This window comes from Gadus morhua, chromosome 14 (assembly GCF_902167405.1).
Source record: "Gadus morhua chromosome 14, gadMor3.0, whole genome shotgun sequence".
In the NCBI taxonomy this organism is placed as follows: domain Eukaryota; kingdom Metazoa; phylum Chordata; class Actinopteri; order Gadiformes; family Gadidae; genus Gadus; species Gadus morhua.
Window position 1 is genome coordinate 8,099,530 of NC_044061.1, and position 27,500 is coordinate 8,127,029.

The following is a 27,500-nucleotide window of genomic DNA, read 5'->3' on the forward strand; positions in this document are numbered from 1 at the left end:
GTTTGAAAGTGCAGCGCTGTTCTTAGTTTGACTACCAATGGGTGATTTAACAAAGGCTGATGAAGGCAACGGGTGATATATTGTGAACATCTTCCTCTCCTTCCCCTTGTATCTGTTATTATTTACAGCAAAAAAAAATGAAAAAAAATCCAAACAGCAGGAAGAGTGTATCAAATTGGAAAGAAGGATTCTTTTTTTTTTTATTATGTGAAACAACGCTGTGGGCTCCCTGATTGTGGGAGTATAAAAATAATCGTCGTGGAAATAGATCTCATTGACAGCGTGCCATGTTCACACTGTGAGCAGCTTGTGCTTTGTGAACGTAATCCAGAAACGTCCTCCAAAAACTTTTCCTCCCGACAACTCTCTTCTGTTGCTCATCCTCTTTCTGCCCTTTTCTATCGGTGAGCGAAGACGTGAGACATGGGAAGGGGGGGGGGGGGGGGGGGGGGGGGGGAGAGGGGGAGGGGGGAGGAAAGCGGATGGAGGGGGGAGTCGGGATTGAAGGCAAGCAAATACACGAAAAAAACCTTTGCGGTTGCAGTTGTTGTCGTTTGGTGATTCTTGTGTGTACCAGCGAAAGAGGTACAAAGTAGTTTTTTGGGGCCCAATGGATCAAGAGGCAGGTACAATAAGATGGAGGAGGGGGGGGGGATTGTGTGTGAGAGGGAGAGCGAGCGAGAAAGAGAGATAGACAGAGCGAGAGAGAGAGAGAGAGAGAGGGAGACCAAAGCGGATAGACCTAAAAAGGGCTTTCCTCATCCTCATCTCCTCAATCCAATCCTCATCACTGTGTCCAATAGGAAATACCTGTTTCTGGCCCCAGAGAGCACTGCTGTCTGTGCGATTACACCTTACCTATCCACTCATAAACCACTCCCCCCCCCTGTCACTTATTTCGCCAGGAGAGGTGGCATTTGGCCGATCCGTCACCCATGAGGGTGACTGGTGGCTTAGCCATGTCTTAGCTCCCCTGTCTTGGGGATGGGTACTGCAATGAGGGGGGGGGGGGGGGGAGGGGGGGCAGGATGGCCAGTAGGGATGATCTCGAACCCCCCCCCCCCCCCCCCCCCCCCCCCCACACTCCCCCCCCCCCCTTCCCCTCTGTACACAAGCTCCGGTTAAACCTATTTTCCTCTGAAGGAACAAAAAAAAAGCTGACTCCTTACGGGCAAGAGGACAATGACATGGGCGATGGGGAGCTGAAGTTAAGTCTCTAGAAAGTTCCTGGGCTGAGCTCTGGGGAAAGCCATGTGTCTACATTGAGGTAACAGAGAGCGGAGGTGCTAGCTTGCACCGTTGTAAAGTAAGAAGGAGTGGGAATTTGCAGGAGAGAGAGAGAGATACGGGCGATATGGACCTCCTTTCTGGCCCCGGTAGACGTCCATTGGATGCAATTGGACGTCCTTTATCTTTTTTTTCGGAACACACCATGATAGCCATGGTCCCCTAAGAACTGCGGAGCCAGGAATTAGGGGGTTGGCAAACACCATGTTCATGTGTTGTTGTTCTTTTGGCATGGACAACGTGAGGCATAATCTAGGCCTGGGAATGTCACCCGACAAGGGCTTGACGGAGAGATGACAGATGCTTACTGTGCCTGATTGTATATTAAAGGGGGTATCCACAAGGAAATAAAACTCAATGTTTGGAAGCAATAAGAATTTCAGGTTTTGAGGATCCTTTCAATTTTATATTAATAAACTAAAATAGTGTTAAATTATACACTTAACTATCCAAAGCAGTATTTGCTTTGCTAAAGGAAATTTTTAAGGAAATTTGCTAATCGGCTTTTACTTACAAATATAGCAAAATATAGCTCCATCTGTCTGTATTTTGTGCGTAACAGTCTGACAAATTGAAGTGTACGTAAAGGCGCTTTAATACTATCTCCCTCATACCAAACATGTCAAAAGACAAACCCAATCGGATTGAAGTTAAATTATCTAAAAACTAACAGCAGTGAAGGAGACAGCTAGGCTCAGCGTGTGCATACCCCTTCCATATGGAGTCATACCTGAGGCTTGTGCCTTCTAAAGGTGTGACTCTAATAAGACAACAGTCTCTTAAATTTACAGCGATGGCAAGGAGACGACATGAAACATGCATTAACACATCTTCTGTTGTGCCTTTGGTGAAACAAACACCTTTTGTTATTTTGTAAACAAAACACCTAACAGCCCACTTTTTTCGTGAGTTTGATATATTCAAGTAACATATGCTCGCGAGCGGAAAACGGGGAGGAAAAAACAAAGGCGAAAAAAAGGGAAAAACAATAGGTGTAAAACCGTCTAAATTGCGATTGAACTGCCTGCTTGGAAAAACAAACACTTTGCTTTGTTACCAAGACGACTGAGACAATGCGATTCACGTGGCATTGTCAAAACTGCTACTTGCGACATTATGTGTGACAAGCTTAAGAGTAGATCTGGAGGCGTGAATGCATAGACTCCGGCTGTAGCATATTGTAGATTGAAAATAGGCCGGAAAAAACACCACACTTGCACGTGTAACCTTGCCAAGGAGTTAAGCCTGGTGGGCTAACATTGTCTTCACGCTCTTAAAGCCGGGGTTTGAAGGCCGTGCCGATGTTAGAGACTATATAATGCTCTCTGCCACTTAACAGTTTCCATTCGGCTGTTCTCTCGGCGCGTTAATTCTTTAGCCCACTGAACAGATGCAATTCGATTCTCTGGGAGGAATTAAAATGCGATCGTCCTCGTTTATTTCATTTCACTTGCATTCTTTTTTTCTCTTTCTTTTTTTTTTCCTACAGTTTTAGGCACACACAAAAAAAAAGAAAAACATTCATAATTGAGTCTCCACAAATCATTTTTTTTTCCTCACTACCCCGTTCCTTCTCTTCCCAGCATTCCATAGCGACAAAATGAATTCAGCTCCGAACCTAATTAATCCACAAAGGTTTCATGTCTTAATCCCCAAAGTCAAGGGGGTTATTGTCCTCACAAATGAGGTCAGTGCTCCTCCCGGTGGAAATAAGGAAAGAAGAAGAATACAACGGAGGCGGTATGAGGAAAAAAAACGAGGCGACACCGAGCCGGAGCACAGAGCATGGATCGCTGGAGTCAGATTTTAAATAATTATTTTTCTCAACGACAGAAGGGGCCAAGAGGTGACCGTACAAACAGGAATAGGTCGGTTTTCGTTAAAAGCAGCTGGCCACGCTGTGTACTGCCCTTTGTTGGAACTTTTATCCAATGTGTCTTCCAATTCGGTCAGGGACCATGTTGGTAGGATGTGTGGTCCCAGTGGGAATCAAACCCCCTTACCCGGGCAGTGCTTGTTGCCTTGCTCGACCAGTTGAGCTACAAAGGATCACTGTCTTTACAAGGAACAGTATCCTATATACTAAACCCCTATACCCGCTAGAACATACCAAAGGAGAGAGAGAGACACACAGAGAGAGACACAGACAGAGAGAGAGAGAGAGAGAGAGAGAGAGAGAGAGAGAGAGAGAGAGAGAGAGAGAGAGAGAGAGAGAGAGAGAGAGAGAGGCGGCAGACGGGCAAGCAAGACGTTACATTAAGAGCAGCATTTTCAACAGCTGACTAACAGCGATGGCGGGGATGAGGGACAGGGGGTGGCATGGAGGGGGGGAGATGTGTGTGTGTGTGTGTGTGTGTGTGTGTGGGGGGGGGGGGGGGGGTGATGGAAGGAGGGGTGCAATCTCCGGTGTGTGCGTGTGCGGAGCTGTCTGAACCAGGTGGATCAAAACGCCGGTTCTCTCGTGGTAATTGTCTGCGAGGCAGGTTGCTGTCAGCGCGGGGGGGGGGGGAAGGCGCGGGGACACCCGTCATCCATGTGCGTGACATGATGATGACCATGATACAGCCCCGCCGTCTGTTGGCGACGACAGAGGGAGAGGAGGGGTTTGAGTGGGTGGCTGCGGCGGGTGGAAGCGGAACACATGGACACACCATGCTGCCTGGGGATAATATTCACCAGCAACAGCCCACACGTGGGGGCTCTGTAGAGGCCAACCCTGGAAACAGCCCTACGTTGGCCCGGGATCTGGCAGCGCGCGGGCCCAGTGTTGGTCCACCATCGGCCCACCATGGGTCCATTGACGGGGTCCCCAGTCCCACAGGACCAATAGGAGCCAGGGAAAGCGTTGATCGTCAACCCTGATAATCCATGGCTATACTCAATTAGTCCCCTCCTGACCAAAAGCATTCCAGTGATCTTCTGAGCCGTCCAATAGTCGCTTGGCCACGATGGCGGGCCAGTTGGCCAATGAGAACATAGCTAGGCAGCGGGTCAGCCAATGACAGGCATTTCGGAGCAGGGTCGGCCAAGACGGAGGCCTGTCTAAAGAACGCAGTCCAGGATGACTCAACGGACAGCTTGGTGAAATCTGTCGCAGTCAAAAGTGCGCCCATTGTATGCCGCCAGAATGGATGAAGAGGACCAGCCTGCTGCCTTAGGAGCGACACACAGCATACTTTCACTTTCATTCTCTCCACCCCATATCATAACTAGCCGAGCCAGGGAAAGACAACTTCCTCGAACCTTGTCTAGATCTCTTGTTGTACTTGATACATGGGTTCAGAGATCGATCATCCTGTGCCCAAAAAGTCTCCAGTACCGATGCAGCATTGTTTTTATTGTTCTTTCTTCTTCACTGTTCCTGGTTCGGATGACGGTTTGGCACCATGCAATGACACACATTCATCAAAGGCAACACAGCAACTGCGTTTCAGTGTTTTTTGATCACCGATAATTACCGTGCGCAAACACACTCCACTACGACTGGAGCGATAAACAAAGTGAGAGAAGTTAGCTCAGGGAGAGACGACGGCGGTGCCTCTTGTGTGTGTTTGTGTGTGTCGCGAGAGAAGAAGATGAGGGGTGTTGTATGAAGCATTCCCATCCCCGAGTTCTCACTGACTTGAGAAACAGAAAGAGGTTTACATTGTCATCTCCCCACTGCTCAGTTTGACATATTAGTTTAAAACTGACAGCAGGAATTACAATCTGTAACTGCCGCTCTCTGTCTCTCTGTCTCTCTCTCTCTCTCTCTCTCTCTCTCTCTCTCTCTCTCTCTCTCTCTCTCTCTCTCTCTCTCTCTCTCCTTCTCTCTTTGTGATTCCCAATTTAAAAATCAGCTGTCACGAGTCGGGGTTTGTTGATTTTTATCGACTGAAGGGTTATTACATTTCAGGAATGTGACAATTAAAAATCCCTCAATCATTCCCAACATGCTCCCAAATAGTTCCCTTAAGTTTCTAGGCGAAATACAGTGGCTTCCCCGTCCAAAGGGGAATGGAACAAGGGATGCCGGTTGAAAACCCCGCTCCAAGAGCATCCTTCGTCGGAGGGGAAGCACGGGGGGCAGGAGGTCAAACACTAATCGGGAAGCGAATTGCGTTTAGTTTATAATTTACCAAATACTGTGTACCTGGTACAAATATCAGATTATACAAGGGCAGAAGGTCACAGCGGGCGCGAGCACACAAGATTCCTTTCAGTTCAAAATTGGAGCCTTGCAATTTACTACCGGGTCTTAATGCCGCGGGTCCCATGACTAACGTTGAGGTGAACCTGATAGATGGGTTCGACCAGAGACCGGGTCAAACGCAGTTTACCGACCCAATAGACACAATTGGATAATGACTCGGATGCGGACGGCAGTTGTTTTTAAAAGAATCAATTGACTTACAGCACAGAAAAAACAAGGGGGTGACTAGACTGTTCAGCTTTTTTTTTCTCAGACGCTCTCCCTCTCACCCTCCCCCTCCCCTCTCTCTGTCTTCCCCCGCTTTCTTTACACCGACAGGGTCTGTCTGAGTGTATGCCTCTCCCCCATCTCAAAGGATATATAGAGGACGAAAATACATTATAAAAGAGGAGCGAGGGGGAGGAGGAGGAGAGGCGGGAGGCTCAATTGTTTATTGATTTTATAATAGGCTTAGTGCAAGAGAAATAAAGAGTGTGGTGCCAGGGAGGGGGAGGGGGGGAGCGAGGGGAGGGGATAGGGGGTTGAATGTGGTCAACCGGAGACTCTGGCGTGACAAACATGGGGGCTTACGCGCAGGTAACAACGTCTTGAGTCCAAATGCCAGGATTTATTGTCCGGCCCTTTCTCTTTTCTTCTTATTCTTTTTATTCCCAGCCCCAACGCCAGCGTTTGGGTGTGTTATCCTGGCTTTTAAGCCGTTGTAGACATAATCGCTCTCGCTCTACAGAACACTTGTGTGTGTGTGTGTGTGTGTGTGTGTGTGTGTGTGTGTGTGTGTGTGTGTGTGTGTGTGTGTGTGTGTGTGTGTGTGTGTGTGTGTGTGTGTGTGTGTGTGTGTGTGTGAGCGTGTGTGAATGTGTTAATGAGTGAGTGTGTGTGTGCAGCTTTTCAAATATTTTAGTGTGTGGCGATGAGCAGGTAGGAATTAGATATTTTGTGGAAATATTTTGACCGTGTGGCTATTAAAAATAATTAGCTTTTGACTTCCACAATATACTTAAATTAAGCATTAAGTAGCGCCATTTAAGTCTTATCGTGGCGCCGGAGGGATATAGTAAATCCAAACATATGAGCGGGAAAACAAATGAAAAAAAATACAACCAAACTCCGTCACCGTCACCTCATCACAATTTGGTCTGTAAACACATGCACGCATCAACAAGAGCCGGTTGTCTGCGTGTGTGCCCGCACGGGTGCGCATGCGCGTGCGTGTATGGCCTGATATATGGATGATAACACTAATTAGCTCGTTTTGTTTGGGGCACAACACTCATTAGAAACCCAGTGGGGCCATTAACGGTAGCGTCCCACCAAACTGCCGATGCTTCAGTATCCATCTCCGTTGCTATCTCGCACTCATAGTACATATTCTTCTTTATTTATTTTTATTTATTTTATCTTTTTTATGTGCTTTTTTTTTTATGGCTACCGCTTCAGGTTGTTGGGTTATGGATAAATGAGCCGGGGAAACCAAGTGTCTCTGGGTAAATATCCCTTACTCTTCTCTTGTGCCCTCTATCCTTAACTATTTCTATTTACCCCCGGAAGATACAACCACACTCTCTCGCTCTCGTTGCCTGTCTCTCTCTCTTTAACTAATTATCACATCTAATTTACACTTGGGGCCACATTTGCCATCCATACAGTCTTGTAATGGCTATATTCTGGAGAGCGGAAGGCAGATTTGAGATGGAGACCTTGGTTCTCATACTCCTGCCTCGTTGAGTGAAGAAGGAAGTTTTTGCAAGTTGCTGACTTTAATTTACAATTTAACGTTTTCCTTTTTTTTTTATGAACTTGTATGGAAAGCCTCAACCGATGTGTGCATGTGATGATGTTCTTTTAAAGGAAAACACGGCTGATGTCAAATTATCTCTACTGCTCACATTGAGCAGAAAATGTTAAAAAGCGTATTTTTGTATAATTAGTTAATAATCATTGTGTTAATAAAAGTTGAACTTTAATCACAGAAGGCCATCCCCTGTTTACAAAGGTTAACAGAAGAACTTAAAATTTGCAATACAAAAACACAACTGATAACACCCACCGTCAAACACACTCTGAACATAAGACAAACACACACACACACCTACACACCCACACACGCACAACATAATAATAATTAAAAAAAGTTTTAAAATAAGGACAAAAACACATTCATTTCTCGGGGTCTGACTAGAGAGAGAGAGAGAGAGAGAGAGAGAGAGAGAGAGAGAGAGAGAGAGAGAGAGAGAGAGAGAGAGAGTGAGAGAGAGAGAGAGAGAGAGAGTGAGAGAGAGAGAGAGAGAGAGAGTGAGAGAGAGAGGAGAGAGAGAGAGAGAGAGAGAGAGAGAGAGAGAGAGAGAGAGAGAGAGAGAGAGAGAGAGAGAGTGTCAATGATATATATGAGTTTGCCATTTGCCCACGGTGCCTGGAGCGTCTCCGACAGAACCGGGGACCATATGGCTGGTGAGAGAGCCCTCCTCCCCCCCTCCTCCCCTCCCTCCCCCCCCCACCCTCTCTTCCCCTCCACGCAGCCTGACAGCTGGATGGCTGCTAACAGGGGACGAGGAGGCTTGGCAGCTGCAGCTGAGAGCAACGCTTTGATGCCGCTCGCCCCTTTTTCCTCTTCTCTCTTACTTTCTCTCTCACTCTCACTCTCTCTCTCTCTCTCTCTCTCTATCGCTCGCTCTCTGTCTCTCTTGCTCTCTCTGTCTTGAACACTCTCCCTCTCTGGCTCACTCCCTACCCACCCGCCAACCCCCCGCCGACTGCCGTTACTGATGCAAACTTTGCGCAGGTCGGACGAGAGACAGAGACATAGAGAGAGAGAGAGAGAGAGAGAGAGAGAGAGAGAGAGAGAGAGAGAGAGAGAGAGAGAGAGAGAGAGAGAGAGAGAGAGAGAGAGAGAGAGATGGAGGGAGAAAGGGAGATAGAGAGAGGAGGGGAGACATTCAACCACGTACATACCTACATACATACCTACATACCTACATACATACATACATACATACATGCATACATACATACATACATACATACATACATACATACATACATACATACATACATACATACATACATACATACATACATACATTCAGACTTGCATACAGATAGATGGTTCAATTGATCCATTCATGAATTAATCAAAGGGGTTAAATGTGAAAAAACAGTGGGAGCCCTTGATACTGTAAAGGCAAATTAAGTGAATCTACATCTTAAAAGAGAACATTACAATGATGAGATTTATATTTAATGTTAATCAGGTAATGGTGCAGTGGTTTGAGGATGGTGGTGATGTTGGTGGGGTGTGTGTGTGGGGGGGGAGGGGGGGGAGGGGGGAACCCTTGGGAGGACATTATAATGTACAGCTGGAAATTCTACCCCCCGCCCCCGAACCCCCAAAAAAGAAAAAAAAAATATGACTCCTTCGTTTGCTCTACCTCATATAAACACCTTCATCATTTTCTAAATAGACAGAACAATTAAATGGAAAAAATACATATACTCGCAGTTATTCCCTTGTGTATGGAGGATGCAGAGACATGGATGCCTGATGTGTAAAGAAAATAATAATTGTGCATTTCTTTCCTCTCCATACTGGAGTTAATGTAAAACAGCAGGTGTTTTTTATAATTATTTTTTTAATCTTGGATCTCATTTGCACTGTGTAATTATATGCTTTCACCACAACCTGCTTACGCCGGCTTTTATTGCCGCCTTTTACAACACAACTTTAAATGGTATAAGCCATACTTTTAATTAAAGTCACCTGAAGAATTCCTTTTCAGCTTAAATACGGCGGCCTTAAGTTGAAAAGATATTTTAGTTTAGGCAATTTACTGCCTTTCAAAATGTTAAATTACCCAACATTCTAATGCTGTACTCAATTATTGTGTTGCTTTGTTTTGGTTTTTTTCAAATCAGAGTTTAAACTTTACAGTACAAAAGAGTATCAAGTGTAATGTAAACATTGTTATGCTATGATCTTGATATTACCAAATTGAGTTTCAGAGCTTTGAAAGACCCCATTAGGTTAAGTGCCACTTGCTTTAGATATGCAACAACAAAGGGACTGCTTGTTCAACAAAAAAATGGCCTGCATAGAAATTCCCCAAAGCCGCCATCAGAAGAACAACACAACTACAAATCCACATTCTATTCTTTCTCTCTTTCATGTGCTATCCATCTTGTACTTCTCTAAGCTTTCTTGTTCTTGTCCTCTCTCTCTCTCTCTCTCCTCTTCCTCTCATTCTCTTTCCTCTCTATCCCTCCTGCCAGCCCTGTATTCTACATTCTGCCATCCCTTCTATTTTTTTTTTGTTTGCTGGCAAAACTATTGGTCCGCTCTAAAACCATGGCTCCGGTGCAAGGGGAGAGGAGAGAGGAGGAGACAGGAGAGGCAAGGAGGGAGGAGAGGCAGTGAGAGGAGAGGATAGGAGATGAAGTAGAGGACGGGAGAGGAGAGGAGAGTGAAGGATATTAATCAGAGGGCAGGGAAGGAGAGGAGAGGGGAGGAGAGAAGAGGAGAAGAGAGGAGAGAGGATGAGCGAGGACAGAGGAGAAGCGAGAGGAGAGGAGAGGAGAGGGCAGAGGACGAGGGAGAGAGAATAGGAGAGGGCATGGGAGGAAAGGAGAGAGGAGAGAACAGGATAAGAGAGGAGGAGATGAGAAGGAGAGATGAGAGGAGAGGGGAGGAGAAGCAGGAGGAGAGGAGAGGAGTGGAAAGGGGAAGAGAGGAGAGAAAAGCAGTGGAGAGGCGAGGAGTGGAGAGAGAAGACTTTGGCTGGAGCCAAGAGGAGAGCAGCTGGGCACAGCTAACAGAGAATGATAATGACCTCAGAAATCTGCTGTTCGCTCCACAACAATGGGGTGCTCAGTCGCCTGGAAAATTGTGTTCATCAGCTAGCTCTGCTCACTTACTAATTGACATTGCCAAATATTTTAAGAGCAATTGGAATGCGGCAAAGGGGGGGAAGGCATAAGGGGAAAAAAGGAAAGAGAGGCAGAGAAAAAAACAACCTTTAGAGATATTAATCCCTGCCCTTAATTCAGCTTCAAACCAATGTGCACCTCCCACCATGTTCAACCCCCATGCTGCCTTCTGCTTTTATTTTGTATTCTACCTTAAAGGACAGACAGATGCGCCGGGTAAAACACCCTCTCCCCTTTTACGTTACGCACCTTGAAACATGTTTTTATTCACATGCCACCTGTGGCAGTGGGTGTAACTAGTGTAGCTGGTGGATAAAGCAAATGGGGAGATCAAAGCAGTCACAGAGACGTAGTGACATTACGGAAAAAAATAAAAAAGCCTCTGAGAGAGGAGGAGGTGGAACATATGACAGCAGGAGGAGGAGGAGGAGGAGGAGGAGGGAAGGAGGGAGAGGGAAACTGAAATATCGGAGCGCTGCCGGAAGGTGAGGGGAGCGCGAGGAAATAGGCGACTGTGGCCCCCGGTAGCCGTATCACAGGGTCCGATGGCCCCTCCATTTTTAATGAGACTGAGGGTCACCGCATTCTCCGGCAGGCTTTCTCACGCACCGCGGGAGGCACCCCAATCATGGCCGAGTCAACTTGTTCAAACAAAGAGCCACTCCCCCCTGTCCCCCCAACCTCGCCTCGACCCCGACAGGCCCCGCCTCGTTCACAGGAATCTCAGAGCACTGATGGACCCAGACAGCTGTCATCGGGATGGAGGGGATAAAACAAAAGGAATTTAGCACTCACTGTCTATCTCTTTTGCTCTCTCTCTCTCTCTCTCTCTCTCTCTCTCTCTCTCTCTCTCTCTCTCTCTCTCTCTCTCGTGCTCGCTATCGTGCTCGCTATCGTGCTCGCTCTTATTCTCTCTCTGTCTCTCTCTCTCTCCCTCCCTCTCTCTCTCTCTCTCTCTCTCTCTCTCTCGCTCCCTCTCTCGCTCTCCCTCCCTCTCTCTCTCTCCTCCCTCTCTCTCTCGCTGCCTCTCTCTCTCTCTCTCTCTCTCTCTCTCTCTCTCTCTCTCTCTCTCTCTCTCTCTCTCTCTCTCTCTCTCTCTCTCTCTCTCTCTCTCTCTCTTCCCTTCTATGATTCTCAGAAGAAGAGACACTTTTCCTCTTTTGTCATTTATCCCTCCCGTCTTGTGAGTGTGAATGATGGTACGAATCGAACAAACTGGTGGCTACGGGTGGGGTGGGGTTGGGTGAGGTGGGGTGAGTTGAAGAGGGAGGTGGAGTGAGGGGGGGGGGGTGTTTGTTGTGGATGTTTGCTCGCCCATCTGTGTGCAAACAGATTGTCTGATGGTGTTGGTGGTGTTCAGGGGACTGAGGTTTTGGGTGGGGTACGGGAGTGGTGTTGCGGTCAACCAAGACGTAGGTGGTGCATGTGCACGCATGATATACGCTTAAAATTATGTTTTCCTTATTTGTTGAATATATTGTATACGTTACTCACTTCTGGCTTACCTTCATTTGTAATGCAATGAAAAAAGCGTATCAAATACTTTTTTCCAGGGAGAATTTAAACGACATAAAGACTCGAAAACAAACAAATTATGAAATAAAGTATTTTAAGGGCAAAGTGAGTGTCACCTTCCCCTACTTCCCCTGCTCTATTTCCGCCCTGACACGGGAGAAGATAGCGCGTCAATGTATTAAGAATATTAATATGCAAACAGTCTACCTGACTCAGTAAGGCAGCCTTCTGTTATGGAAAGATAAATATTATGTTTTAATTATAAAAACACAAAACAGAAAGTAAGAGGGAGAGGGAGGAAATGTGTGCGCCTGTGTGTGTGAGTGTGTGTGTGCGTGTGTGTGTGTGTGTCTGAGAGTGTGTATGTGTGTGTCTGTGAAGTTTTGCATGTATATGCTTGTGTGTGTGTGTATGTGTTTTTGTGTCTGGGTGTGTATCTGTGTGTTGGCATGCATGCTTGTGTGTGTGTGTGTGTGTGTGTGTGTGTGTGTGTGTGTGTGTGTGTGTGTGTGTGTGTGTGTGTGTGTGTGTGTGTTTAATGTCGGTGTGTGTGTGTGTGTGTGTGTGTGTGTGTGTGTGTGTGTGTGTGTGTGTGTGTGTGTGTGTGTGTGTGTGTGTGTGTGTGTGTGTGTGTGTGTATGCAGCAGCCCAGTTTGTGAGAGAAATGTAAGGTGTATTTTGGCAAAGAAATGCAATTGAAGAAGTGTGAATGACAGTAGCATTAAATGCAGTCGTCGCTACTCTCTCTCTCTCTCTCTCTCTCTCTCTCTCTCTCTCTCTCTCTCTCTCTCTCTCTCTCTCTCTCTCTCTCTCTCTCTCTCTCACACACACACACACCCTGGCAACATAACCAGACAGTGAATCCTAACGTGATCATTAAGACATAAAGCGGCCTGATAAATGTTTCATAAGGACATGGCTGGCCACTGATAGCCACCCAGGAATACAGAGGCGCAGTAGAGAGGGAGAGAGGCGGAGGACAAAAGTGAGAGGGGCGAGCAAGAGCTGTCACCGCTCCAACCCACACACACCCCCGTCTCACCCAATGCCCCCCCCCCCCCCATCAACCCCTCTTTGCTCAAACACGCTCGTCTGAATACAATTGGAATTTTAAAATGTCTAAAAAGCTCTGGCTAATTCCCTCCATGGGTAATATTTACAAATTGAGTCTAAGAGAGAGAGAGAGAGAGAGAGAGAGAGAGAGAGAGAGAGAGAGAGAGAGAGAGAGAGAGAGAGAGAGAGAGAATGAGAGAGGGAGGGAGGGAGAGCAGGAAAAGGGGAGGAATAAAATGAGCGGCAAAGGATGGGGGGAAGTGGAGGGAAAAGAGGGAGAGAAATAAATTGGCCTTTTATATTGCGCGAGCATGTACAAAAATACTAAGTCTGCATTTATCCGAGATGTGTCAATCAGGGCGCACACTGACAATTAGCGCTGGTGAATAGAAACTTTTTATCATTGTGAGACACCGCCAAGCCCTGACCCACTGTATAAAAAAAGACAACTGTGGGAATGAATGTGCCCCCGCAGCACAATGATTGTCTATTTAAGTGTGGTGACACATAATAAAATAAAATACAAAAAATGTTTTAAGTACATCTTTTTATTGCATATTTTGTGTTGGGGGGGAGAGGGGAAGGGAGATGTGACAGGCTGGGATCCTTCATGTGAAAGTGGTGGGGTGACGGTTAGAGAGCGCAGGTTTTTGTACCCAGCGACTTTTCTGATTATAGAGAATAGAAGAATAGTTTTGGGGGGCGGAGGGGTGTAAGGGTGGGGTGCAGCGGTTGAACGGATGTCAATTACAAAGGCAAAGTAATTTTATGCAGAGTGAGAAAAAAGGGAAAGAAATATACGGAAGACATCTTTCATTATTTTTTCATGTGCCTCGTTCATACAAATATACAAAGACACACACACACACAGACACACACAGACACACACAGACACACACACACACACACACACACGCAGTGCGTCTGCTTGCATGCACTACTGGCCTCAATTTGAGGTCTTGGCTACAGTGTGATGTACTGTAGTGGGACTTCTAGGGATATGAGAGGGTGTGTTAGTTCAGCAAACAGACCCCTTTTTCAAGTCGGAACGGTAGCACCATCACCGCCAGCTACATCGGTAGGCTTTAGAGTGGATATTGCCTTCAAATAGCACCCCGGTTTGTCTGAGTTAGTGGGAGAACTCTCTGTTGCACCCTCCCGTCCATTCTACAACGTTATACAATGACATTTAAAAAAAAAACCCTGCTGATACATTTGTTTCAAATGCAATTTTTATCACATTATCATGAAAACGTATAATCTGTTTCATCTGTTGATGTTTTTTTACTCATATATTTGTGTAACACTGATCATAGGAAAAGGATAGCGTGCAACAATGAAAGCGTACCCTCGTTTCTCCACCGAGGTGAACGGGAACCCGGAGAGGGGACAGAGTATCAGCTTGTCACAGTTGTGCCGGTATACAGTTACACAACGCCACGCGCTGGGCATCGTTTCCTTCGGTACATGCATATTCACAGTACTCTGGATCTTGTTCAACTCTTGTTTTTATTCACGTTTTTTAATGGCAGAGTAATTACACTGTAACAGTTTGTCTGCACGTGTAATTACGCCCCCATTGTAACGACGCAATTAGATGAATATCAGCGCTTTATAACCTAAGGCATTGAGTTGGCAAATCCAATTTTCAATTTGTATGGAACTTGTTTTGCCTGCTTGTTTGAGCCCCGGCTAAGACCGGGGGATATGCCTGCTAATCCCTACCATGTAAAAATGCTGTTCCTCACGAGAAAGAAAAAAAAATATGCACGCACACACACACACACAAACACACAAATGAGGGATGATGATGAACAAAATGAGGGGATGAGAGAGAGAGAGAGGGGGTTAAGGTAGTGCGAGGGAGAAAGATGAGATTTAGGTATGGAGGAGAGTGAGTCGGAAAGGCATATGGTGATAGACATAGAGATACCAGTGAGGTGTTTGTAGAGGTAAGTGCTGTACTTTAACCGTTTATGATGCATAAGCCTCTTCTAACTCCCGCTGAAGTCACACATCGCCAGTAAAGGCCATTTTGGTGCCAGGACTATTGAGTAAAGCAGTTCTACCAAGATTGTTTTGGAAAAAAAAGTGTTTTGCTGCACCTAATATCAACTGTTGACATGGTTACCCTGTGGTTGTGCCATTTCGCTGGCACAAAAATACACCCAATTAGCACTGACAAATTTCATGTTTTGTTTGTATTTTTCTGGTATTTTTCCATGCGTGCATGTAGGTGTAAAAACACAAAAAGAGCCGATTCACAATCAAGCCTGTCATTGACCCTTTCTCTTTGAGAGAGTTAGAACAAGGAGTGTTTGTCCAAGGACTTTGCTTCATGAGTGCAGCTATCATAACAGTAATGGCACAGGGAAACATGAGCAAATTCTTATTAAAAACGTCTAGCTATAAAAACACAACAACCAAAGTAACCTTTTTTCATTGTGCTAAAGGATCCATTCTTGACTAATGTCTGAATGAGACGGAGTAGAAAAGGTTTAATTACTGGAAAGATTTGTCCCAAAAAACATGATGGTGTGAAATAACTGGGCTCAGTGTTTGATTTCTCTGAAAGCCTCGATGTCGAAAAGTGAATCTTAAACAACAAAACAATACAAAATAAAATAATAACATAAATTAACTCTTAAACATGGCTGATATAAAAAGTAGTGTTGATTATTATCAAACCACAGAGGTGTGGGGAAGACATTGAACAGTTTTCTTTGGTTCCACATAATGCTGAGCCAGACTGGAAGGTCCATAAAGGACATCTTTGACAGAGGCCTTTTGTTTTCTTTATTTAATTCTTTCCTTTTCCTTTTCTTGGTTTTTCCCCTCAGTTTTCTTGTCTTTCCCCTCGCTGCCTTAAACAAGCACAGTGTCAAAGACAAAGGCAGTGGCGTCGACCTTCCTTCACAGTTGAGATGTTATTGTTGATTACTATAATTCAACTTTAACTCAAAATTGCTGCGGGTATGTAGGTGGCAGGGTGGATTCTAGGGCACAACCACATGCACGCACATGCACGCGCACACACACATAAGCACACACGCACGCAAAAGTGTGTACGAGCTCTCTCCACAGGTTACCTTTCGCACGCTATGAAGTATCTCAAGTCTGAGATGTTAAAGGTAGAAGAAACATTTAAAGCAGCCACATTCGGTGTAACACACAACACACTGGAGGACATATTCATAAGTCACACATCATGCTTGCACGCACAATCACAGACACAAACACCATCCCCTAATCACACACACACATACACACACAGAAACACAGGAAAGAGTATGACACCTTCTCTCTACGTGAGTCTCAGACACATTTTTCACACACAAAAAGCTCCTAATTTGAGAGTCCTAGAGCTGCCTTGCACGCATCACATCACTAAAGTTGTGAAGAGACTCTCAAAGATAGAGGGCTGAAGACTTACGTGTAGTGTTACTTAGAGTAGTACTATTGCAGTACTATTGCAATATAATATACAGCATTGTTTAACATTTTAACAGACCTTCTAGGTTATTATCTTTGAAATTGCCCTCTCTGCATTTTAGTTTTCCTCTCCAGGTTATGACGGCTACTGTTTAACATCCTATTCCTTGTGGCTGTTTGTGCCTCTATGTGTGTGTGTGTGTGTGTGTGTGTGTGTGTGTGTGTGTGTGTGTGTGTGTGTGTGTGTGTGTGTGTGTGTGTGTGTGTGTGTGCTCCCACAGTGGAGGTTCGACAGCCTCTCAGATATCACAGTTAACAGATAGATGGAGTGTTGCAACAGCCTCTCTGCCCACTGCACCGCGTTCGCCAGCGCAAGGGACATTGACTGAACTGTGGACTGGGGAGACTAAACACACACACAAACACACACAAACACATACACATACACGCAGGACAGACAATACCCCCGCACGTATGCATGCATGTATGTGCACACACTGACACACACACACGCACATATGGAAACACAGACATAAACACAACGCAAACACACATGCACATCCCCTGAGAATGTCTGAATGTGTAATTGCATTGTTTGTCTGTGTGTGTGTGTGTGTGTGTGTGTGTGTGTGTGTGTGTGTGTGTGTGTGTGTGTGTGTGTGTGTGTGTGTGTGTGTGTGTGTGTCTGAGTGTATGTGTCTGTGTGTGTGTGTGTGTGTGTGTGTGTGTGTGTGTGTGTGTGTGTGTGTGTGTGTGTGTGTGTGTGTGTGTGTGTGTGTCTGTGTGTGTGTGTGAGTGTGAGTGTGTCAGAGTTTCAAGGTCAACCACGAGGCCATGTGAGGCCAATTGGAGGCAGCCTTTTGTCCACACCCTTTACCCTGCAGCCTCACAACGAGGACGACAAACAAGCACAATATCACACATAAACACCCACACAAACACACCTTGGCAAAAAATTTGTGTGCATGTGTGTGTGTGTGTGTGTGTGTGTGTGTGTGTGTGTGTGTGTGTGTGTGTGTGTGTGTGTGTTTTCACTCGTGGATCACACTCTTGCACAGAGAGAGTGTGGAGAAGTGGAAGAGGGTTGTGGTGGGGGGGGGGTGTGTGGTTAGACTGAGGCGACGGGGGACGAAATACTTCACAGGGTTAGAAACTCGACAAAAACACAAAGAATGTGCGGAAGAGAGGATAAATCGTTGCAGGGAATATGGCGAAGAGAGAAAGAGCTGTTTATGAGAGATTCTGATCTGCAATGACAGTGAGATTCTGTTTGTTGGTCTCGTATCAGAATTCGAGGTTATTTAGATATCTCCCCATTCATGATAACGAAGTGCATTTCAATTAAATATAAGCATCCATTTTAAGTTGTCGTTGAGTTTAGTTGATATTTTTTATTTCAAGATAGGCTAGCATGATAAAGTAACGCCTGCCGTCAAGTGGAGCTAGGGTCTGAAAAGCATCTGAATAGCGTCCATTTAAACACCGAACCCAAAGTCATCTCAACGTATCAAGCTGCAATGTCGTCCTTTCATATTAATTAGGGATCACAGCACAGTTCTGTGCATCTTTCATCTTCATCCTTCAGACATGTTTTTTAAACGTATTTACTAATGTATTTATTCCTTATATCATGCCCTGAATGTGTGTTGCTGAAAAGCCACAAGCTGTACTTGTCAAGATGCAAAGTGCTTGAGTCAAAAGAGTGAGTGAGAGAGGGATGAGGGTAAGAGAACGAGAGATCAGGAGACATCAGGAGGAGGGGGAAAAAAGAGGGAGAGAGGGGGTGTAAGCAAAGGAGGACTAGAAAAAAAAATGCAGCATTAAAATTCAGAAGATAATTACATCCGCTACACCCCCACCCTGTTGAGAAAGTGCTATGTTTAATAGTCTCTATAAAGAAAATAGGTTTTTATCTCGCTCTCATTTTCATTAATTCCTAATTGGGGTGGGGGTTGTCTGTTATTATTTCTTAGATTAAAATAAACACAGCTCGTCCCATGTTCAAACCCATCACACTACATGGACATGATAAGGACTCCATGCCTCTATGAATAAATAAACAATTTATCCTCTACTCCTTGGAATTAAGTTGCTTACAGCCTTAAGCTAAGCCACTCTGATATATATTTATTTATTTTATTTACTCAAAAGACTTAAAAGCACAACAATCTCCCCCCTCCAATTTTATTTTGCAAATGGAGTTCACCGATTTTTTTTGACCTGCTTTATATGTATATCTTTAATTAGTGTCTTGCTTAGCTTAAACCGACTGATTATCTCATAGTCGTGACCTAATTACCACACGCGCTTCTTAACACCGGCGTTGCGCCCCGGAGGAGCAAGTGAAAGTTACCTTTTAAAAAAAATAATAACTTCAGTAATCATTAGCAGGGAGCCTCCCATAATCCCGCTAAACATACACTTTATCTAGGCCTTGTCGGTCTATGTTAACCGCGGCGAAGGCTGTGTGTGTGTGTGTGTGTGTCTGAGTGTCTGAGAGGGTGGGGGCTGGTGGTACGCTAGTTGTAGTGTGTTTACTAAAGACATATATTAATTGCTGTGGTTAAAAGGAGCCTGTCCCAGGGCTGGCTGTCTTTATTCGTCTGCCCGCCGGGAGCCAGGTTGCCAGCCTGTAAACAGTAAGCCTGCGATCATCGCGTGGCACACCTCTGGGTAATGTTATGACTGCCTTTTTTTTGGTCTGTTAAGCAAGCTTCGCTTGTCCTCTGTTCACATCTAATCGCAAACAAATAAGAGCGTCTTTGTCTTTAAACACAACATGCACCTGAATGTCAACTTGGAAAAAATAAAAGCCATACAGCTTGTTTGTGTGTCCATGTGTGTGTGTGTGTGTGTGTGTGTGTGTGTGTGTGCGCCCGTGTGCGGTCCTTTGTGTGTGGAAGGGATCCTGTATAACCAAAGCCCTGTGTGAGGGTGTTCGATGGGTATTTGAACAAAGGCGTTAAGTATCTGAGTTATGTTAGGAATGTGCATTAGAGATTCATCGGCTGGTACATTGTGTTTTTGGAGATATAACACACACACACGCACATGCACACACATACACACATAATAACTCACACACACACACACACACACACACACACACACACACACACACACACACACACACACACACACACACACATTAATTCTGGCTGACTTTGATGTACTTGTGGGAGAAATATCAAACCCGAGTGTAAACTGGATAATTCATCGTCGTCTTAATATTTTAAACAAAACGATGTCTCTGAAGAAGAAGGGGTCATTACCTGAGGACGGTGAGGAGGGATGCGGGCTGTCATCTTGGGCGCTGCCAGTCTGGGAGTGGCCTCCCCCTGCTGCACTCTCCTCCGTCACGTTGGAGGAGCCAGGGGTGGTGGAGCGGCTGATGGACTGAGACTCTGGGTCGCTGGCGGACCCGCGGCGCTCCTCCAGGCCTTGCTGCTGAACCGACTCCTCTGCGCCTCTTCGGTCCTTGCTGTGGACGCGGGAGTGGACCACCATCTGATGGTAGGTCCTGAAGACGCGGCCGCAGTCGGGACACTCGGTGGCCTTCTCCTTCAGGCCCGCCAGGGCGTAATCGAGCCCGGGAACCTCCCAAACCGACCAAGCCTCCTGCTGCGTTGGCGCCAGGGTTGCCGTGGTGGGAGAGGAAGTCGCGGTGGCCTTCATAACCTCCGCCGTCCTCCTTCATGGACATGATGGCACCGCCAGAGATCTTGGAGCCCTGAAGAGCATCGGAGAGCTGCTTCTGCTTGGAGCTCTCGTTGGAGGCCATCAATGAGTACTCGTGTTTCTCCTTGGAGAACGAAAGCATGCCTGCGCCACCCATCTCCTCTTCCTGTCCATGGGGCATGTGATGCTGCTGTTGGGGTTGCTCCTTGGGCATGAAGGCCCGATCCATGGCCATGCCACGAGCCATGATTTGCCAGGCCTGGTAGCTGTTCAGGGGGTCCATCTCTGCCACCTTCGCTGCAGCCTGGAGGCGCTCCATGCAGCTGGATTTAAGGGGTGGAACGAGGTTCAAGCAACCAAGGAGTGAGCGCTTCTCATTCTCGCCAAGGCCATGGCCAAGGCCGGCTGCCATGGGCCCCAATAACTTCCCTAACATTTCCTTCTCCTTCATGGCTATCCCTGCTTTAGCCATCATCTGGTGCTGCTCACTCAGGCCTTGTTTGTCCTGTGAGAGGAACCCTCCTTGCAGACAGGAGATGTAGCGGGAGTAGAGGTTGGCATGAGCTTCCTGGGCGAGGCTGTTCATGGTGTTGACGGTGGCCATCTCTTGCTCACTGGGTTGGGCTGGCTTATTTTTTATGGCCAGCTTATTGAGGTGCACCTTCATGTGATTCTTGAGGAACCAGGGTTCTTTGAAGCGGCGGCCACATATCTGGCAGCAGTGCTCGAAGGAGTCCTTGTGCTTGCGCATGTGGCCCTTGAGGAACCAGGCCTGGCTGAACACCTGGCTGCACACCTCACATCGGAACTCATTGACCGGCTTCTCCCCTCCGGCGCCACCTGCACCCTGGCCCTGTGTGTTCTCGGCCGTGATGTGGGCCTTCTCCACATGGGCGATCAGATCCTCCTCCTGGGAGGCCGCAAACTCGCACAGGGTGCACTTGTAGGGCTTGTGGAGGATACGAATGTGGCGGTCAAGCTCCTCTCGTTTCTTGAACTTCCCCTTGCAGAAGGTGCAGCGGAAACCGCTGGCGGGGTTGAGGGACTGCTCGTCCTGCACACCGGCCGGCTTCGGGGAAGACGAGGGCTGGGATGAGGAGTCTGGAGTGCCGAGACCCGACGGGGTGAGGAGGCCACAAGCGGAGCCTGGTTGTTGTTGGTGGAGGTTGCTGTTGCTGTTCAGCCCCAGGTGGGGCTGGTGGTGCTGCAGGGGCTGAGCCGTCTGCAGGAGACTTCCACTGCCTCTCATCTGCTTGTCCCTCAGGATGGCCCTCTCTTCGAGCTCATGCAGCAGCCGGTTCTCTTCTCGAACGCGGCCACGCCCCTTGCCCAGGTTGCCCAGCTTGTGGGTGCGGAGGTGGATCTTGAGGTTGCCCTTCTGGGCTGCTCGGTGGTCGCAGTAGGGACACTTGAAGGGCTTTTCTCCTGTGTGTGTGCGCATGTGCAGGGACAAGATGCTGTTGAAGCGGAAACGTTTGCCGCACAGGGGGCAGGGGTACTTCCTGTTCTTGCGAGCGTCATCTTCGATATCATTCATCTGGGACATTATACCCAGGTTCTGGCCGTTGAGGAACTGCTGCAGATCCACGCGTCCGTTCAAGCCACTGAGCGCAGCCACATCTATGTCTCGGTTGAGCTGATTGGCTAATAGAGCCATCTGGCTGCTGATAGGCTGGCTAGCGAGGGCTGCATGGTGGGACTTCTCGTCCAGCGGGGTGGCTGCTTTCTCCTCGGGGATCTGCTGGGGTCGATGAAGGTCCGGGAAGGTGTGTCCGAGCTGGGCGGTGAGCTGGTGCAGTTTCTGGCTAATGGGGTAGCGTCCATTTAGCACTGCGCTGCTCAGATGGGCGTCGGTGTCTGACACTGCCGATGACACACCAAGGCACAAACTAGATTCCTCCATCCTGTAGGAATAAGAGATGGATGGATACAAAAGGTAGGGGGGGAGGGAAGGGAAAAGAAGAGCGATACAACGTTTTAGATTGTCCAATTTAACCAATAAAAGATAATCAAGAGCATTTACCGACACATTATAATTCATTATTGCATTACTTCACATAGGTTCCGTGTTATCAAACGGTGGGCGTGGGTGGGCGTGGGCATGTAAATATTTTGTAGCACCACATGTTGTCCTTGCTAAAGGCCTGTAGAAATATTATGACTTCTGAGAACTTTCTCAAAAATACGACACCATTTTGGATGGAATAATTACTCTGTAAACACAGTGAGCACTGTGTAATTAAGCTACTTGTGCCCATCCTATCAGAATTCCTCCAATTACACGCCTTAATGAAACAGCGCAACGGCATTGTCACAAAGCTACCGTAATACTACAATTATGATAGTAACGCAAAGCACTTAAAACCAAAGGGGTAACTGCAGTAAACACGGCAGCCTCATCTTAGCGCACTGCCACTTGTGTCCCGGCCTAATGTTCCATTTAGGAGTTTCACTACATTTGATGTGAATCACTTTGCTCACCCTTTTGATCCCTCTCTCTCTCTTTCCAAACTGCCTCCATCTTTCTAGCTCTCTTTAACACACTGCCTTAATTAAAGGAAATATTTTGAGTTCTGGGACCACACCTTTAACGTAGGACATTCAATGTATGGTATGTAGATAGAAAATGCAAAAGTGCGGGCCAGCCATTCGATAATGTTCCAATGTTAATTTTAGTGTTTTGAACGGCTGGTGTATTGCACGGCTGGCCCAATCTGTTTTTATTTGATGTCTGTAACCTTGATGCATAAAAAAAAAGAAATAGCATTGGTTCTAATGCATTTCCATCTGCTTTCCAGATGGAGGGGTAGCAACTGTTATCTTCCTCTGGCTATTGGCAGGGGTCAACCCATTAGAAACAATAACCATGATTCTGCTTTGGACCACACAATTGTATCTTACTAATCCGATTATAGCTACCTGCTAACAGTGGTGGCCACTGTGCAATAACAATTGTTTTCAAGCCCTTTTTATTTTTTTAAATGAGGGTTGCCTGAGTCCTAGTGTTGCTCTTCCGAAAACTTAAAACAGGTTTTGTTTAAAACATGCTGTGTAGATCTCTCAATCTCTATACTCATTACCCTTATTTTCTGTTTGTTTGTTTTTCGTTTTTCTTTTTTCCTTTTTTCTTTCAATCTTTCCTTTTTAATTTAATTCTTGCTCGGGTGAAAAAACGTTTGCAGTTTTAAACTATTTCTTATCATCAACTTTCGGAATGCAACTATTTTTTTCCCCATCTATTTTATCTCAAATGTGAGACACTCATCAATGTTTTCCTTGAATTGAAATCGTTCTGCGATTCTCGTTCTCTTTCCCTCTCCCCCTTTGCGTTTTTTTTTTTTTTTGCTTAGTCTGTCTGTAGGAGGCCAGAGCGCATAAAGGCTGCCTGTTCGTTTAGTCACAGGCCCCTCCAACACACTATTGACGGTGGATTCTTATCTCCCAGACATGAATCGCATACTGTAAGTGGCCCTGCATCTGCTTGAAGGAATGCGTGGATCGTGGGTCGGCCTTTCAATAGTGGCAACCCCTGCGCTCCCTTCCATCCTGAGTCCGCTCAACTGGCTCCCTGGCAGAACATAATGATGTACTATGTTCTAACAGCTAGACATACTGGGCTCCAACTTTAATATATAGACAATAAGGGCGCTTATTCTCCGGGGAATTGGATGAGTCCACACTCCTCCGTGATTTAGCGTGGCCCCGTCTCAAAAGTGCCCCTAACGCTGGCGTAAAAACGAAGGAGAAAATATTATAATATTATAAAATATGTGTGCTTTTTATTATGCAACTAATATTGGTTGAAAGGAGGGCGGGTGATGAAACTTTGTTGGACTGTTTAAAACGACATGGCTCTTAAAATGTTATTTATGTGACACCTCCAACCTACAGTGCGTTGGCGGGAGTGGCGATGTAGGAGACGACCTTATTTGAATTAGCAACTCTTTATTTTACATGGAGCAAGCTGCCTTTTAGAATATAAATCTTTGATTTAAACCGGAGCTGATGAGCTGTTGCTCATTTGAGGAGATAGCAGCTTGCCCTTTTCTCCAATTTGATTTCTGCCTTTATCTTTAACATATAACAAAGGCAGATAGACAATGGAATAATGTGAAATGAACTGACGAATCCAGTTTGTGTTTTTTTTTTTCTTTTTTTTTACAACGTACCCTTGCTGACGAGCGTATGCAAATGAGACACATTAATATGCTTGCCTGGTTCCCGAGTCATTTTATATTTTTCACCCTGATTAAAAAGGACATTTCTTATGTGACACTCCCTCTCTCCCTCCCCCTGCCACATATCAACACATGCATACAAGAAAATGTTCAGGGCATGGAAGTAGACACACACACACACACACACACACACACACACACACACACACACACACGCACACACAGGAATGGGCACAAGCCACACTCACACACACACACACACACACACACACACACACACACACACACACACACACACACACACACACACACACAACCGTTAGACTGTAGACAACAATTCAATATGCGAATGCCCTCCAAAAGACACAGAAGCGTGGGTACAGCTTAACCAACGCTATCAAATAGCTGTCCACCACAATCATCTCAAATGCTAACTCTATCCTGACGTAGGCTCCACTGTTATTATTAATCACATGCACAAATGAGCAGAAATGCTAGTTCCTCGGGACACAAGTAGTCTTCAGCCTAACGACATCCAGAGGCCAGCTCCGTTTCTTTTTGTTGTCCAGGGCTGCGGTTTGCCGTCTTCACCGTTAAAAGAAGAACCTCCTACAAAAGAATGTTTCAATGTCTGAATTAACTTTGGTGATTGTGTCCGACCTTGCGGCCCGCGCTGCATATAACCAGCATGTTCACACACAGACACGACTATCTGGTATCCGTGCCTTCCTGACTTCCAGCGTTAACACGTATAACCTTATCACTTCCACGCCGTGCGCGGAAAGAATGGCTGCCTCATTAAACGGCTTGGCTCATCTTGATTCCTCCTCAGACACATCCGTTCCCTTTCCTTATTTTTTTCTCACGGAGGTTCAGCTGTTGTCTCTTACAGTTTTTCCGTTTAATATTCCGAAAAAGTACCGCTCACACCCATCCGCATGCTATGTATGATCAATTATGCACACGCACTCACACGCAGGCACGGTCACCCACTCACCCACACACCCACACACAATTTAGAAACTTGCTTAACTTGGTTTCTCTTAATGCATTTTCTTCTCTTTCCTTCATAAGCCTCAGCTTAATTATGAGTGGTATCTGTTGCACAATGAAAGTGTATTTCATTCAGAATTTGAATGCGCTCAGTTCATTTCTCCCTTATCAATGGGAGCATGCGTTGTTAATGCATAAGGGATTTATATGTGTTATTTTCCTGTAATTGTAACTGGAGACTCTTTTTCATTTTTAGGGAAAGGTTATGTATTAGGAATTATGCTCTGCAGTTAATATGTTAAATGTATTAGCAGGCAAATTGAAAATATAACATCGGATATCAATTGGTAGAGATGGGTTTTGTCAAAAGTTGCCATGACATTTAAGACAAGAATAGACCATAGAATAAAATATAGAAAAAAAAATGTCAAGATCGAAAAGCCATTAGTTGGACTTTACTTTGTTACTCTGGCATGTATTGACACAAAACCCATCGACTAATCACAATGCAATACCTCATTAAGCCCTAATGAACAAATGCATTGCATTGTACCAATCAATCATTATTCACAATGTGCTAAATTCCATCATATTTGTGCTAAATCATTAATGTGTCGTATTGGGAAGTAAATAGCAATCTGAAGTCAAATAAAGAAATTTAATTGTGTACCATATGCTACACATACACAGAGAGGAGTACTAAATATTTACTGATTACACAAGCGGCAGCACAGACAGTTTTGCTCCGAGCTAAAGCTGTAACTGCACTAAGACAGTACAAGCAGGCTACAAATTACAGGCAAGCCAAGGGGATCCGATCCTCCATAATTAACACATGGGCTCCACTGAAATCAGTTCACAAAACTTCAGGAGAGAAAAAAAAAGAGAACTATTCCAATTGTCAGGATGCCACTCGCGCACTAAACACAAGCAAGACACTCTAGTCCTGGATACAATAGTATAATCTACACTTGGCTGTAAAAGAGTTTTGATTTTCCTCATCTGATGCAAGTGGACTCATTCTTTTTCATTACGATCCTACGGGTGTAAGGCAGGATGAGAATGAGATGGAAATGTATGTTAAAAATGTCTCTAATTATAGTGATGTACATAAAAAAGTAAACCCCCATATTAACAACCAAATTCAAAGTTGTGCCACAAACCGCCGAAATGATATTATATTATATATAATGATGGATTGTATATTCAGGTAAAGATCAACCTAATTTCCAAAGAATGAACGTTTCAACATATAAAAGAAAAATCTGGAGTGAGTTGAAACTTTGTGTGAGTAAATGATGTATTGTATATTCAGGTAAAGATCAACCTAATTTCCAAAGAATGAACGTTTCAACATATAAAAGAAAAATCTGGAGTGAGTTAAAACTTTGTGTGAGTAAAGACTTTGGACAAAGAGAGAGAGAGAGAGAGAGAGAGAGAGAGAGAGAGAGAGAGAGAGAGAGAGAGAGAGAGAGAGAGAGAGAATGGCAGAATGGCCGGGGTACAACATTAGCCCGGACGACTTGTCACGCGGGGGCTGGTTAAGAGGCCTTGTCAACAGGTAGTTCAGCTTTCAGCTCATCCCTCGCCGATCTGCGTCTGGATTCCCCCCATTTTCCTTTCTTTTCTTTTCTGTCTTTCTTTCCCGACATCAAGAAAAGAAAGGAAACACACACAGGGGGCTTGGGGAGGGATGGGGGCTTGGTGTGCTGGTGGTGGTGGTGGTGGTGGTGGTGGTATCTCTCTCTACCCGTCAGTCCCTCCCTGACAGCCTATGGTGGGGAAGGGTGGGTGGGGGGGGGGGGGTGCTGGGGGGCGGTTGTAAGAGGGTTTGGATGGGGAGGGTGTGTGTGTGTGTGTGTGTGTGTGTGTGTGTGTGTGTGTGTGTGTGTGTGTGTGTGTGTGTGTGTGTGTGTGTGTGTGCATGTGGGTATGTGTGTGAGTGTGGATCAATGCGGGGGAATCTAGATTCCCACAGTTCATTGTTCCAGTCCGGGGCCAAATGGGCTCCCCAGGACAGCCGGGAGCTCAAAGCCTCCCTTTATGATATCCATCGGCGGTATTATTCCCACTAGGATGATAATGCTGACCCCGCCAATGTCTCTCCACATGTGTGCCTGCCTCCGTGCCTCCCTCCCTTGCTGCCTGAACTGCCTGCCTGCCTGTCTGTCTGTCAGTCGGTCTTCATGTCTGTCTGTCACTCTGTCTGTATGTCTTCCTTCCCCTTGCCTGTCCGTCTACCCCCCGACTTCATT

General features: G+C 46.0%; 1 protein-coding gene across 1 annotated transcript in view; it reads right to left on the minus strand.

Annotated features, from left to right (window-relative positions):
• The window catches only part of znf536 (zinc finger protein 536), a gene marked incomplete in the record, with an annotated part of 69,463 nt that overhangs the window by 3,629 nt on the left and 38,334 nt on the right, over positions 1 to 27,500 (minus strand). The window contains 2 exon segments of the mRNA XM_030377741.1: positions 19,669 to 19,993; positions 20,028 to 21,980. Of these exon segments, the coding sequence (XP_030233601.1) occupies positions 19,669 to 19,993; positions 20,028 to 21,977 (2,275 nt within the window).